The sequence below is a fragment of the Caloenas nicobarica genome, chromosome 2, assembly GCF_036013445.1.
Source record: "Caloenas nicobarica isolate bCalNic1 chromosome 2, bCalNic1.hap1, whole genome shotgun sequence".
NCBI lineage: Eukaryota > Metazoa > Chordata > Aves > Columbiformes > Columbidae > Caloenas > Caloenas nicobarica.
Window position 1 is genome coordinate 164,535,328 of NC_088246.1, and position 13,752 is coordinate 164,549,079.

The following is a 13,752-nucleotide window of genomic DNA, read 5'->3' on the forward strand; positions in this document are numbered from 1 at the left end:
CCTCTCAGTTAAGGCCAGGCCAGTCTTCTTCCCTGCCAGCTTGTCTTTCAGCATATGGGGACTCTCTACCACACATGGGGGAATCTTCTGGTATCTTCTCACATAAGAAAACCATGAAGCTCATAGGCGACCAAAATCTTGCCACATAAAATGAATACACACAGCTACAAGCTTACAAGCAAGACACCCACAGAACACAATCAAGAGGAAAGGCCAAGTCTAATGATAAGCTGAAGGAGATGGCAGCAGGCAGGTGAGCGATCAAACGCCATGGAATGGGCAGCCCCTCATGCCTGTCACAGCTCCAAAGCCCAGACCAGCCTGTCAGAGCTGCGAGGAAATGGGGTCCCCTCTTCAGAACACACCGCAAACCCCACGAGTGCCATGGGATGACCTCACTTGGGACACCCCACCTCTCCTACGCTTTGGCCGCGTCCTCTGCCCGCCCTGACACGCGCCATCAACACCAAGTCTTTGGCCTCTAATGCTCGCACTTCAAAGCTGCCGCCAGGGCCAACTGAACACGTCCTCAAGACAAGAACAAGAAATTGGAGCGTTGCGGGAAGGAAAACACACCCTCCTCATTCCTGGCCAGGCTGTGGCATCCAACAGCTGCTGGCTGCAAAATGCCGTCATGCGCAAAGGCTGTCCCGCCCAGCCAGGACCAGCATAAAAGCCGGCCCAGCGCCTCTCTCCCTCACACACTTCTCCTGACGCCTTCTCCTCCCTCCGCGCTCAACAAGGTGAGCCTCAGCCCCCTTCCCCTCCTTCTCCTGCCCCGCCTGGCCCCTCTCTTCCAGCACGCTCTGCCCCCAGCCTCAGCAGCCCTCACGCCTCCCCACCGCCACGCTCCCCACAGCCCCACACCAGCCTCCCCGCTCCCTCGCCCTCCTGCAACACCGCTCCTCGCACCCCCACGCCCCTGCGCTTGCTCAACAGCCTCTCGTCCCTTCCAGGGCCCCTCCGCACCACACACATGGCCTGCTACGACGTCTGCCGCCCCTGTGGACCCACCCCGCTGGCCAACAGCTGCAACGAGCCCTGTTCCCTGCAGTGCCAGGACTCCCGCGTCGTCATCCAGCCTCCCGCCGTGCTGGTCACCCTGCCAGGACCCATCCTCACCTCTTACCCCCAGAGCACCGCCGTCGGATCCTCCTCATCGGCTGCCGTGGGCAACGAACTTGGTGCCCAGGGAGTTGCCATCAACTCCGGTGCCTTCGGCTACGGCTTCGGAGGCCTGGGCGGCTTCGGAGGCCTGGGCTCCTGCGGCGGCAGAAGGGGCGGCTACATCTGCTAAGGGCTCTCGCCACCACCCCTGACGCCAACACCCTGAAAGCCACAGCATGGACTGAGTACTCACCTCTGGACCCTTCTCGGCACGCGGACCTGCTGGCCGTGGCTCCTCCTCTACAAGAGGCAGGAAGACCTTGGTGCTCTGGCAACATCTATGTCACACAAGTGACCTCAGCTGTTGGTCGTCCTACATGCAGCTTATACCTGTGACCTTCTACTTGGTGCTCCTGCCTTTTCACTCTTTTTGTTCCTCAATAAAATTCTCCTGCATCCCCGCATGAGATGCCTCCTCTTCATTTTTCTCCTAAGATTATTCCAAGCTCACCGAAAGCAAAGCCAGGTTTAGACTCGACATTAGGAAACATTTTGTTACCACGGTGGTGGTCAAACACTGGAACAGGCTTCCGAGAGAGATGGTCCATGCCTCAAGCCTGTCAGGGTTCCAGAAGCATTTGGACAATGCCCTTAATACCATGCTCACTTTTGCTCAGCCTCGAAGTGCTCAGGCAGTGAGACTAGATGATCACTGTAGGTCCCTTGCAACTGGACTGCTCTAGTCTAGTCTTGTCTATTCTCCTTCACCAACCCTTTCCCATGCAAACATCCCCTCCAGGTTCTCAGGTGCACGGCCCCACGCACGCCTCCCATCGCCCCTCCACAACGCCCAGTCCCACTCCGGCCCCACAAACACTGCGCAGAGAAATGGCCTCAGCCCTCGGCACTCACCCCACATTCACACTCCAAAGGCCGGCACTTTTGACTGGCTGCCAAGAGGATTTAACTCCATCCACCACAACTCTTGGGCCCAGCCATCCAACCAGTATTTTAGCCAGTGAATAGCACACCCATCCAAGCCATGAGCAGACATTTTCTCCAGGAGAAATGATGTCAATGGCTTACAAAAGTCAAGGTAGACAAAATCCACAGCTTTGCCCTCATCCACTAAGCGGGTCATCTTGTCATAGAAAGAGATCAAGTTGGTCAAGCAGGACCTGCCCTTCACAAACTCATGCTGACTGCGTCTTATGACCTGGTTGTCCCATACATGTGACATGATGGCACTCCAGATGATCTGCTCTGTAATCTTCCCCAGCACAGAGGTCAGAAAGACAGGGCTGTAATTCCTCAGATCCTCCTTACAGCACTTCTTAAAAGTAAGTGTCAAACTTGCTAAACTCCAGTCAACTGGGACCTACCCAGGGAACCAGGACTGTTGATAAATGATGGAAAGTGGCTTGGTGAGCACATCCACCGGCTCCCTCGGAACCTTTTGCAAGATCCCATCCGCCCCATAGACCTGTGTGTGTCTAAGAGTTTTAGCACTTCACCAACCATTTCCCCGTAGATTATGAGGGCTTCGTTTTGCTCCCTATCCCTTTTTTCAGCTCAGGGGACCGGCTACTTGGGAAACGACTGCTCTTACTATTAAAGGCTGAGGCAAAGAAAGCATTAAGGACTTTTCTCATCCTTTGCCACTGTGTTTGCCCCCACATTCAATGCACAATGGAGATTCTCCTTCGCCCTCCTTCTGTTGTGAATTTATGTAAAGAAACTTATGACCTTTTAGGGCAGAAGCAACGGTAAGTTCCAGTTGGGCTTTGGCCCTTCTATTTTCCTCCCTGCAAAAACAACTACATCCTTTTGCACCTCCTAAGTTGTCTACATCTTCTTTCAAAAGTCACAAACTCTTCTTCTTTTCCTGATTTCAAGGCAAAGCTCTCTGTTGACCAAGGCAAGTCTTTTTTCCTACCGGCAGGTCTTTTGCAACAGAGGGATTCTCTATCGAACATGGGCAACCTTCTGAAACCTTCTCAAAGACACCACCCCAGTAGCACCCTTGCAACCAGAACTTTGCCATGTAAAACAAATACGTCCACTTACAAGGCTTACAAGAAACAGAGGCAGCAGGACACCGACAGGACAGAGTCAACGGGAAAGGCCAGGTCTAAGACAGGCTTAGTGAGACAGCAGAAACATGGGAAGGCAACAGACACCACAGAAAGGGTAGCACCTCACATCCAGTAGAGCTATAAAACCCTGACCAGCCTGCCACGGCTGCGAGGAAATGGGGCCCCCTCTTCAGAACACACCGCAAACCACACGAGTGCCATGGGATGACCTCACTTGGGACACCCCACCTCTCCTACGCTTTGGCCGCGTCCTCTGCCCGCCCTGACACGCGCCATCGACACCAAGTCTTTGGCCTCTAATGCTGGCACTTCAAAGCTGCCGCCAGGGCCAACTGGACACGTCCTCAAGACAAGAACAAGAAATTGGAGCATTGCGGGAAGGAAAACACACCCTCCTCATTCCTGGCCAGGCTGTGGCATCCAACAGCTGCTGGCTGCAAAATGCCATCATGCGCAAAGGCTGTCCCGCCCAGCCAGGACCAGCATAAAAGCCGGCCCAGCGCCTCTCTCCCTCACACTTCTCCTGACGCCTTCTCCTCCCTCCGCGCTCAACAAGGTGAGCCTCAGCCCCCTTCCCCTCCTTCTCCTGCCCCGCCTGGCCCCTCTCTTCCAGCACGCTCTGCCCCCAGCCTCAGCAGCCCTCACGCCTCCCCACCGCCACGCTCCCCACAGCCCCACACCAGCCTCCCCGCTCCCTCGCCCTCCTGCAACACCGCTCCTCGCACCCCCACGCCCCTGCGCTTGCTCAACAGCCTCTCGTCCCTTCCAGGGCCCCTCCGCACCACACACATGGCCTGCTACGACGTCTGCCGCCCCTGCGGACCCACCCCGCTGGCCAACAGCTGCAACGAGCCCTGTTCTCTGCAGTGCCAGGACTCCCGCGTCGTCATCCAGCCTCCCGCCGTGCTGGTCACCCTGCCAGGACCCATCCTCACCTCTTACCCCCAGAGCACCGCCGTCGGATCCTCCTCATCGGCTGCCGTGGGCAACGAACTGGGTGCCCAGGGAGTTGCCATCAACTCCGGCCGCTTTGGCTACGGCTTCGGAGGCCTGGGCGGCTTCGGAGGCCTGGGCTCCTGCGGCGGCAGAAGGGGCGGCTACATCTGCTAAGGCCTCTCGCCACCACCCCTGATGCCAACCACACACACCCTGGAAGCCACGGCACGGATTGAAGACACGCACCTCTAGGCCCTTCCTGGCACATGGACCTGCTGTCCACGGCTCCTCCTCTCCAGGCACCAAACACATAAGCAGCAAAGGGGCAGCCTGGGCTGCCTGCAAACGTGGCCTGTGGCCCTTCTCCACTTCTCCCACATCTTTCTTTGCACCTCAGACTTGCTCCCTTCCACTTGGCACTCCTGTATTTTTCATTCTTTCCTCTCAATAAAGCTCTCCTGCACCCCAGCCCGAGACGCGGCCTATTGTTTTCTTGTCCCGTGGCTCACCCAACTTCACCTGATCAAAAACAGGGCTCAATAGCCCATGGACGGAAAAGGGAAACAAGTCCTCTCCTAGGAAATATGCCACCACCAACACTGGTGCCGCACGACTTCCAGGATGTGACACAAACCCATCACTGGCTCAAAGAGAGGCTTCAACATGACAATGCTTCCTTGCACATGTCTCAGACAAAATCTCTCCCTTCCACCACAGACGTGACTAACTCTCTCCCCCAGCACGACCCTCCAGCCCTCCCAGCAAACAGACTTCATTCCCTCCCCTCCAAGATTTCCACATATTGACGACATCCCCCAAGTGCTCTTTGCCTCCTGGCTAAACAGTCCCAGCTCTCTCAGCCTCTCCTCAAATGGAAGATGTTCTAGACCCTTTACCATGTACGTGGCCCCGCAATTTTCCTTTATCCACTAGGGAGCCCAGACCCGCACACAGGACCCCACATGGGACCTCACCAGTGCTGAGGAGAGCGGAAGGGTCACCTCCTTCAACCTCCTGCCAACACTTTTCCCAATGCTGCCCTGGAGGCTGCCGGCCCCTTTTGCCTCAAGGGTTCATTGCCACCTCAGGGTCCTTTTATTCTCCACCAGGACCACAAGGTCCTTCTCTGCTAAGATGCTTCTCTCCAGCTGGCACCCAGCCATCCCACCTACCGGCACTGACGCCTCCCCAGAAACAGGACTTGGCCTCTCCCCTTGCTCAGCTCCATGACATTCCTCTATGTCCAGTGAAAGGATATCAGGAAGCTCCCTCAGCAATCCTGGGTTCAAACCACCTTTCCCCATGGACTTATGCACATTCAGATACACAACCCCCTTTCTGGGGGGCAGACATGAGTCACGCTGACTCACTGGCACCCCCAGCCCAGCCCTGCACTGGCCCAACCTGCCTCTTGCCTGCCAGCCACTCCAGCACCATCAACACAGACGCACAGAGACCCTTCCTGCCCCACCTCATCTTGCTCACCAACAAACGCTACTCACGCGGTGAACAAATTCAGCAGGTTTGGAGAGTCTAGAGAGCTCCTTACTCACTGCAAGCCAACCAACATTATTCCAATTTAAAAAAAGAGTGTGAGTGAAGAGCCAGGAATCTGCAGACCTATTAGTCTGACCATAGTACCTGGAAAATTATGGAGAAGATCCAACTGAGTGCTGCTGAAAGGCATTTAAGGATAATGTAATCCTCAGGTACAGTCAACAGGGGTTCATTAAGGGAAAGTCCTGTTTAATTTCCTATCCTTCTACAATAACGTCACCTGCCTCGTGGATGAAGGGAAGGTGGAGGATGTCGTTTTTCTGGATTTTAGTAAAGCTTTTGATCCTGTCCCTAGTAGGGGAGTACTGTGAGCTGTTCTGAGTCCCACAGTTTAGGACAGACCTGAAGGTACTTGAAGGCACCAGGAGTCTGGCAACAAAGCTGGTGAAAGGGCTGGAAGGCATGTCTTAGGGAAGTGGCTGAGGACACTGGGCTTGTCTCATTGGGAGAGGAGGAGGCTGAGGGGCGACCCCATTGCTCTCTGCAGCTTCCTGAGGAGGGGACGTGGAGAGAAGAGGTGCTGAGCTCTTCTCCTTGGGATCCAGTGACAGGATACATGGGAATGGTTCAAAGCTGAATCAGGGAGGTTCAGACTATATTACGGGAAAGATACATTTACTGAGGTGGTGGCCAAACACTGGAACAGGCTTCCTAGAGAGCCAGTTGATACCCCAAGTCTGTCAGTTTTTCAGAGGCATTTGGACAATGCCCTCATTATCTTGCTTTCACTTCTGCTCAGCCCTGAAGTGGTCAGGTTTTTGTCATCACTTAAAAGAATGAATCCTGCCTGCATTTGCTAACCTAAAGATTTGTAAATCCTTCAGATTTAGGTCAGTCTCCTGATATAACAAAGAGAAGAATGACTTGCATAACACCTGATCACGAACTACAGACACCACTGACTGTGCACATGTAGACATTTGGAAGCCTGCACACATAGTTGAGTCCTGCTTCAAAACGTATCTCGAGATGGTTGGATAAAGTGTCCTTCAGCTGAATGTTGCTCATTATACACTAAACAGGTTATGTAATGCAATATGCAAATGTGCAACCAATTGGCTCTTTAGGGTGTAAACCTAGTGATAAGATTATGTATGTATTACCTTTTACTATTCTTGCTAGCATGCTGGCTTTATTCCAGCCTCCAGACTTCCACCACTGTGCAATAAACAATACCCTGTCTCTGTGTGCTAAATTTGGCTCATTTGTATGCACACCAGGTAAAGAACCCTGTTTTGGGGACTAGATGATCACCATAGGTTCCCTCCAACTGGACAGGTCTAGTCTCATCTGTTCTCCTTCACCAACCCTTTGCCATGCAAACATCCCCTCCAGGTTCTCAGCCGCACAGCCCCGCACACCACGCACGCCTCCCATTGCCCCTCCACTACACCCAGTCCCTTTCTGGCCCCACAAACACTGCACAGAGAAATGGCCTCACCCCTCGGCGTTCACCCCACATTCACACCCCAAAGGCCATCCCTCACCAGCCTCCCCTGCCTGCCGGTCCCGCTCCCGTGGGCCTCTCACCAGCCTCACCAGCTCTCCCAGACCTCACCAGCCTCAGCCCCCCCCCAACACAGCCAGGCACTGCCTAAGCACCTCCATGACCAGCCAATCAGGGAGCAGATAACAACATGACCATCAAGCAGCAGGTAACAACCTGACAATCAGGAGGCCACTTACAGCCGCTGTAGAAGCACCTGGAGGGTTCCAGAATGCGCCTTTCAGGACCCCGAAATCAACACTTCTTCTACAATAAATACATAACCCTCACCAAATGGCCTCAAAACAACTGCTGGAGGGGGAATGAATGAGTAGAAATGCTGACAAAAACTAAACCAAAGGCCTCGGGCAACAGTAGTTGAGGGGACTTGGAAAGCTAAGACGGAAGGAAAATGTCCTGATTAAGTAACAACCCCAAAAAGCTGCAATCAGTAAATACATAAACACACTCTGCACTTCCTGCCTGTGCTGCAGGGTGTCAGGGCACCCAAGTGGGGTCCCCTGTCATGGCCCCCGCTTCCTGTGGTCCCCAGCCCAACCACCTGGCAGTGCCCATGACAACATCTTCACTCACGCTCAGGTCGCAGGGCCAAAAACAGGCTCCCAAATCCTTGGTCTGCTTCTTGCCATGACCCTGGGCAACCATGGCTGGATGCCCAAGTCACCCCTCCATTGCTATGGGGTCCTCATCTCACCCAAGTGTGGGTCCTTGTTGCGCTGTCCACCTGGCTGCATGGTCCCCATCCCACCTACGTGGGAGTCCCCACACCACAGTCTCGCCTTCCTGTGGGGTCCACAACTGATCCCTTGGAGGGGGATCACCAGGCCACCATCCCTTCTCCCATGCAGGGCCCCACAGTGACCCATGCAGGGGGACTCTAGACCACCAGCCTCCCTGCTGCAAGGTCCATGAAGCACCAGTGCAGGGGACACCAAGCAACCGTCCCTGTGCTCTGAGGTCACACAGAAAGACCCTTTGTGAGGTCACCATCCTCCTCAGTGTGAGGTCCCTGAGGCACGGCCTGGGGCACTGAGGACCAGGAGCAGGAACAAGCCTGTGACCCTGCTCTGCCGGGAAGATGGGGCTCTGTGGTGGGTTGACCCTGGCTGGCTGTCAGGTGCCCAACAAGCTGCTCTGTCACTCCCCCTCCTCAATTGGATGAGGAGAGGAAATATGACGAAAGGGTCCTGAGTCTTTGTAAGGACAGGGAGATCACCACAGGCTGCAGCGGGACAATCTGCTCCATCGTGGTGTTCACGACGGGCTGCAGGGGAATCTCTGCTCCAGCACCAGGAGCACGTCCTGCCCCTCCTTCTTCACTGACCTTGCTGTCTGTAGAGATTTTTCTCTTACATATATCTCCCCCTCTCTTCCAGTTACTATCGTGCAGTTGATTTTTTCCCCTTCTTAAAGATATTCACACATTTGTGCTACCAACTTGCTGAATGGCTCAGGTTTCGCCAGCAGCCAGTCAGGTTGGAGCTGGCTGGTGCCATTGAATAGAATCAAATCATTGTTCCAGGTACAAAACACCTTTAAGATCATCAAATCCAACTGTTAACCAAGCAATACCAAGGTCACCACTAAACCATGTCCCCAGGCACCACACCTACACATCTTTTAAACACCTCCAGGGATGATGACTCCACCACTACCCTGGGCAGTCCATTCCAGGGCTTGACAACACTTTTTGTGAAAAAATTTTCCATAATATCCAAAGTAAACCTTCCCTGGCGCAGCTCGAGGCCATTTCCTCTTGTCCTGTTCCTTGTTCCTTAGGAAAGACAATGACACCTACCTCATTAAAACCTCCTTTCAGGTAGTTGCAGACAGTGAGAAGGTCTCCCCTCTGCCTCCCTTTTTCCAGCCTACGCTTACTGAGGGTGCACTCGATCCCCTCGTCCACATCATGGAGATAGATATTAAACAGAACTGGCCCCAGTACTGAGCCCTGGGGAACACCACTTGTGAGCAGCCACCAACTGCATTTAACTCCAGTCACCACAACTATTTGGGCCCAGTCATCCAGCCAGTTCTTTGGCCAGTCAAGAGTACAACTGTCCAAGCCATGAGCAGCCACTTTCTCCAGATGAATCAGTGTCAAAGGCTTTAATAAAGTCTAAGTAGACAACATCCACAGCCATTCCCCCATCCACTAAGTGAGTCCCCTTGTCATACAAGGGAGATCAGGTTAGTCAGGCAGGACCTGCCTCTCATCACCCCGTCCTGACTGGGCCTGATCGCCTGGTTGTCCCGTACATGCAGCGTGATGGAACTCAACATGATCTGCCCCATGGCCTTCCCTGGCACCAAGGTCAGACTGACAGGCCTGCAGATCCTCTGATACTCCTTCTTTCCCTTCTTCTATATAAGCGTCACATTTGCCAAACTCTGATTAACTGGGACCTCCCCGATGATGGAAACTGGCTTGGTGAGCACCTCCGCCATCTCTCTCACAACTCCTGGGTAGAACCCATCTGGCCCCACGGACTTGTGTGTGTCTACATGGTGTAGCAGGCCACCAACCATTTCCCCTTCGATTCCCGGGGCTTCGTTCTATGCCCCATCCCTGTATTCCAGCTCAGGGACCTGAGTACACAGAGCACAACTGGGTTTACCATTAAAACCTGAGGCAAAGAAGGCATTAAGGTCGTTTCCTCATCCATTGTAAATCTGTTGCTCCCTGCATCCACTAAAAGCGGGAGATATTCCTTAGCTCTCCTTTCGTTGCAAAAATATGTACACAACAAGTTTGTATTGTCTTTTCTAGCAGGACCTGGATTAAGTTCTACTTGGGCTTTGGCTCTTCTAATTTTCCCCCTGCATAACCTAAAAACATCCTGGTGTTCCTCCTGAGTTAATTGCCTCTTCTTGCAAAGGGAAAAAACTCTCTTTTTTTCTCATGAGTTCAAGCCAAACCTCTCAGTTAAGGCCAGGCCAGTCTTCTTCCCTGCCAGCTTGTCTTTCAGCATATGGGGACTCTCTACCACACATGGGGGAATCTTCTGGTACCTTCTCACATAAGAAAACCATGAAGCTCATATGCGACCAAAATCTTGCCACATAAAATGAATACACACAGCTACAAGCTTGCAAGCAAGACACCCACAGAACACAATCAAGAGGAAAGGCCAAGTCTAATGATAAGCTGAAGGAGATGGCAGCAGGCAGGTGAGCGATCAAACGCCATGGAATGGGCAGCCCCTCATGCCTGTCACAGCTCCAAAGCCCAGACCAGCCTGTCAGAGCTGCGAGGAAATGGGGCCCTCTCTTCAGAACATACCGCAAACCACACGAGTGCCATGGGATGACCTCACTTGGGACACCCCACCTCTCCTACGCTTTGGCCGCGTCCTCTGCCCGCCCTGACATGCGCCATCAACACCAAGTCTTTGGCCTCTAATGCTGGCACTTCAAAGCTGCCGCCAGGGCCAACTGAACACGTCCTCAAGACAAGAACAAGAAATTGGAGCGTTGCGGGAAGGAAAACACACCCTCCTCATTCCTGGCCAGGCTGTGGCATCCAACAGCTGCTGGCTGCAAAATGCCGTCATGCGCAAAGGCTGTCCCGCCCAGCCAGGACCAGCATAAAAGCCGGCCCAGCGCCTCTCTCCCTCACACACTTCTCCTGACGCCTTCTCCTCCCTCCGCGCTCAACAAGGTGAGCCTCAGCCCCCTTCCCCTCCTTCTCCTGCCCCGCCTGGCCCCTCTCTTCCAGCACGCTCTGCCCCCAGCCTCAGCAGCCCTCACGCCTCCCCACCGCCACGCTCCCCACAGCCCCACACCAGCCTCCCCGCTCCCTCGCCCTCCTGCAACACCGCTCCTCGCACCCCCACGCCCCTGCGCTTGCTCAACAGCCTCTCGTCCCTTCCAGGGCCCCTCCGCACCACACACATGGCCTGCTACGACGTCTGCCGCCCCTGTGGACCCACCCCGCTGGCCAACAGCTGCAACGAGCCCTGTTCCCTGCAGTGCCAGGACTCCCGCGTCGTCATCCAGCCTCCCGCCGTGCTGGTCACCCTGCCAGGACCCATCCTCACCTCTTACCCCCAGAGCACCGCCGTCGGATCCTCCTCATCGGCTGCCGTGGGCAACGAACTTGGTGCCCAGGGAGTTGCCATCAACTCCGGTGCCTTCGGCTACGGCTTCGGAGGCCTGGGCGGCTTCGGAGGCCTGGGCTCCTGCGGCGGCAGAAGGGGCGGCTACATCTGCTAAGGGCTCTCGCCACCACCCCTGACGCCAACACCCTGAAAGCCACAGCATGGACTGAGTACTCACCTCTGGACCCTTCTCGGCACGCGGACCTGCTGGCCGTGGCTCCTCCTCTACAAGAGGCAGGAAGACCTTGGTGCTCTGGCAACATCTATGTCACACAAGTGACCTCAGCTGTTGGTCGTCCTACATGCAGCTTATACCTGTGACCTTCTACTTGGTGCTCCTGCCTTTTCACTCTTTTTGTTCCTCAATAAAATTCTCCTGCATCCCCGCATGAGATGCCTCCTCTTCATTTTTCTCCTAAGATTATTCCAAGCTCACCGAAAGCAAAGCCAGGTTTAGACTCGACATTAGGAAACATTTTGTTACCACGGTGGTGGTCAAACACTGGAACAGGCTTCCGAGAGAGATGGTCCATGCCTCAAGCCTGTCAGGGTTCCAGAAGCATTTGGACAATGCCCTTAATACCATGCTCACTTTTGCTCAGCCTCGAAGTGCTCAGGCAGTGAGACTAGATGATCACTGTAGGTCCCTTGCAACTGGACTGCTCTAGTCTAGTCTTGTCTATTCTCCTTCACCAACCCTTTCCCATGCAAACATCCCCTCCAGGTTCTCAGGTGCACGGCCCCACGCACGCCTCCCATCGCCCCTCCACAACGCCCAGTCCCACTCCGGCCCCACAAACACTGCGCAGAGAAATGGCCTCAGCCCTCGGCACTCACCCCACATTCACACTCCAAAGGCCGGCACTTTTGACTGGCTGCCAAGAGGATTTAACTCCATCCACCACAACTCTTGGGCCCAGCCATCCAACCAGTATTTTAGCCAGTGAATAGCACACCCATCCAAGCCATGAGCAGACATTTTCTCCAGGAGAAATGATGTCAATGGCTTACAAAAGTCAAGGTAGACAAAATCCACAGCTTTGCCCTCATCCACTAAGCGGGTCATCTTGTCATAGAAAGAGATCAAGTTGGTCAAGCAGGACCTGCCCTTCACAAACTCATGCTGACTGCGTCTTATGACCTGGTTGTCCCATACATGTGACATGATGGCACTCCAGATGATCTGCTCTGTAATCTTCCCCAGCACAGAGGTCAGAAAGACAGGGCTGTAATTCCTCAGATCCTCCTTACAGCACTTCTTAAAAGTAAGTGTCAAACTTGCTAAACTCCAGTCAACTGGGACCTACCCAGGGAACCAGGACTGTTGATAAATGATGGAAAGTGGCTTGGTGAGCACATCCACCGGCTCCCTCGGAACCTTTTGCAAGATCCCATCCGCCCCATAGACCTGTGTGTGTCTAAGAGTTTTAGCACTTCACCAACCATTTCCCCGTAGATTATGAGGGCTACGTTTTGCTCCCTATCCCTTTTTTCAGCTCAGGGGACTGGCTACTTGGGAAACGACTGCTCTTACTATTAAAGGCTGAGGCAAAGAAAGCATTAAGGACTTTTCTCATCCTTTGCCACTGTGTTTGCCCCCACATTCAATGCACAATGGAGATTCTCCTTCGCCCTCCTTCTGTTGTGAATTTATGTAAAGAAACTTATGACCTTTTAGGGCAGAAGCAACGGTAAGTTCCAGTTGGGCTTTGGCCCTTCTATTTTCCTCCCTGCAAAAACAACTACATCCTTTTGCACCTCCTAAGTTGTCTACACCTTCTTTCAAAAGTCACAAACTCTTCTTCTTTTCCTGATTTCAAGGCAAAGCTCTCTGTTGACCAAGGCAAGTCTTTTTTCCTACCGGCAGGTCTTTTGCAACAGAGGGATTCTCTATCGAACATGGGCAATCTTCTGAAACCTTCTCAAAGACACCACCCCAGTAGCACCCTTGCAACCAGAACTTTGCCATGTAAAACAAATACGTCCACTTACAAGGCTTACAAGAAACAGAGGCAGCAGGACACCGACAGGACAGAGTCAACGGGAAAGGCCAGGTCTAAGACAGGCTTAGTGAGACAGCAGAAACATGGGAAGGCAACAGACACCACAGAAAGGGTAGCACCTCACATCCAGTAGAGCTATAAAACCCTGACCAGCCTGCCACGGCTGCGAGGAAATGGGGCCCCCTCTTCAGAACACACCACAAACCACACGAGTGCCATGGGATGACCTCACTTGGGACACCCCACCTCTCCTACTCTTTGGCTGCGTCCTCTGCCCGCCCTGACACGCGCCATCAACACCAAGTCTTTGGCCTCTAATGCTCGCACTTCAAAGCTGCCGCCAGGGCCAACTGGACACGTCCTCAAGACAAGAACAAGAAATTGGAGTGTTGCGGGAAGGAAAACACACCCTCCTCATTCTTGGCCAGGCTGTGGCATCCAACAGC

The 13,752-nt window shown here is 53.9% G+C and overlaps 3 protein-coding genes across 3 annotated transcripts; all 3 read left to right on the forward strand.

The window, feature by feature from the left end:
• Positions 1-976: 976 nt before the first annotated feature.
• LOC135985632 (feather beta keratin-like) lies at positions 977-1,297 on the forward strand. The gene has a single exon (XM_065629149.1). It carries the CDS (start codon positions 977-979, stop codon positions 1,295-1,297), a length of 321 nt encoding a protein of 106 aa, XP_065485221.1.
• Positions 1,298-3,992: 2,695 nt separating this feature from the next.
• LOC135985783 (feather beta keratin-like) lies at positions 3,993-4,313 on the forward strand. The gene has a single exon (XM_065629394.1). It carries the CDS (start codon positions 3,993-3,995, stop codon positions 4,311-4,313), a length of 321 nt encoding a protein of 106 aa, XP_065485466.1.
• A 6,784-nt stretch (positions 4,314-11,097) lies between these two features.
• Positions 11,098-11,418, forward strand: LOC135985122 (feather beta keratin-like). Its single transcript, XM_065628101.1, has one exon. The coding sequence runs from the start codon at positions 11,098-11,100 to the stop codon at positions 11,416-11,418; it is 321 nt and encodes a 106-aa protein (XP_065484173.1).
• The last annotated feature ends 2,334 nt before the right edge of the window (positions 11,419-13,752 follow it).

What these genes read in the sequence shown, in the direction of transcription:
- LOC135985632 (XM_065629149.1), top strand. Translation starts at nt 977, where the DNA reads ATGGCCTGCTACGACGTCTGCCGCCCCTGTGGACCCACCCCGCTGGCC.
- LOC135985783 (XM_065629394.1), top strand. Translation starts at nt 3,993, where the DNA reads ATGGCCTGCTACGACGTCTGCCGCCCCTGCGGACCCACCCCGCTGGCC.
- LOC135985122 (XM_065628101.1), top strand. Translation starts at nt 11,098, where the DNA reads ATGGCCTGCTACGACGTCTGCCGCCCCTGTGGACCCACCCCGCTGGCC.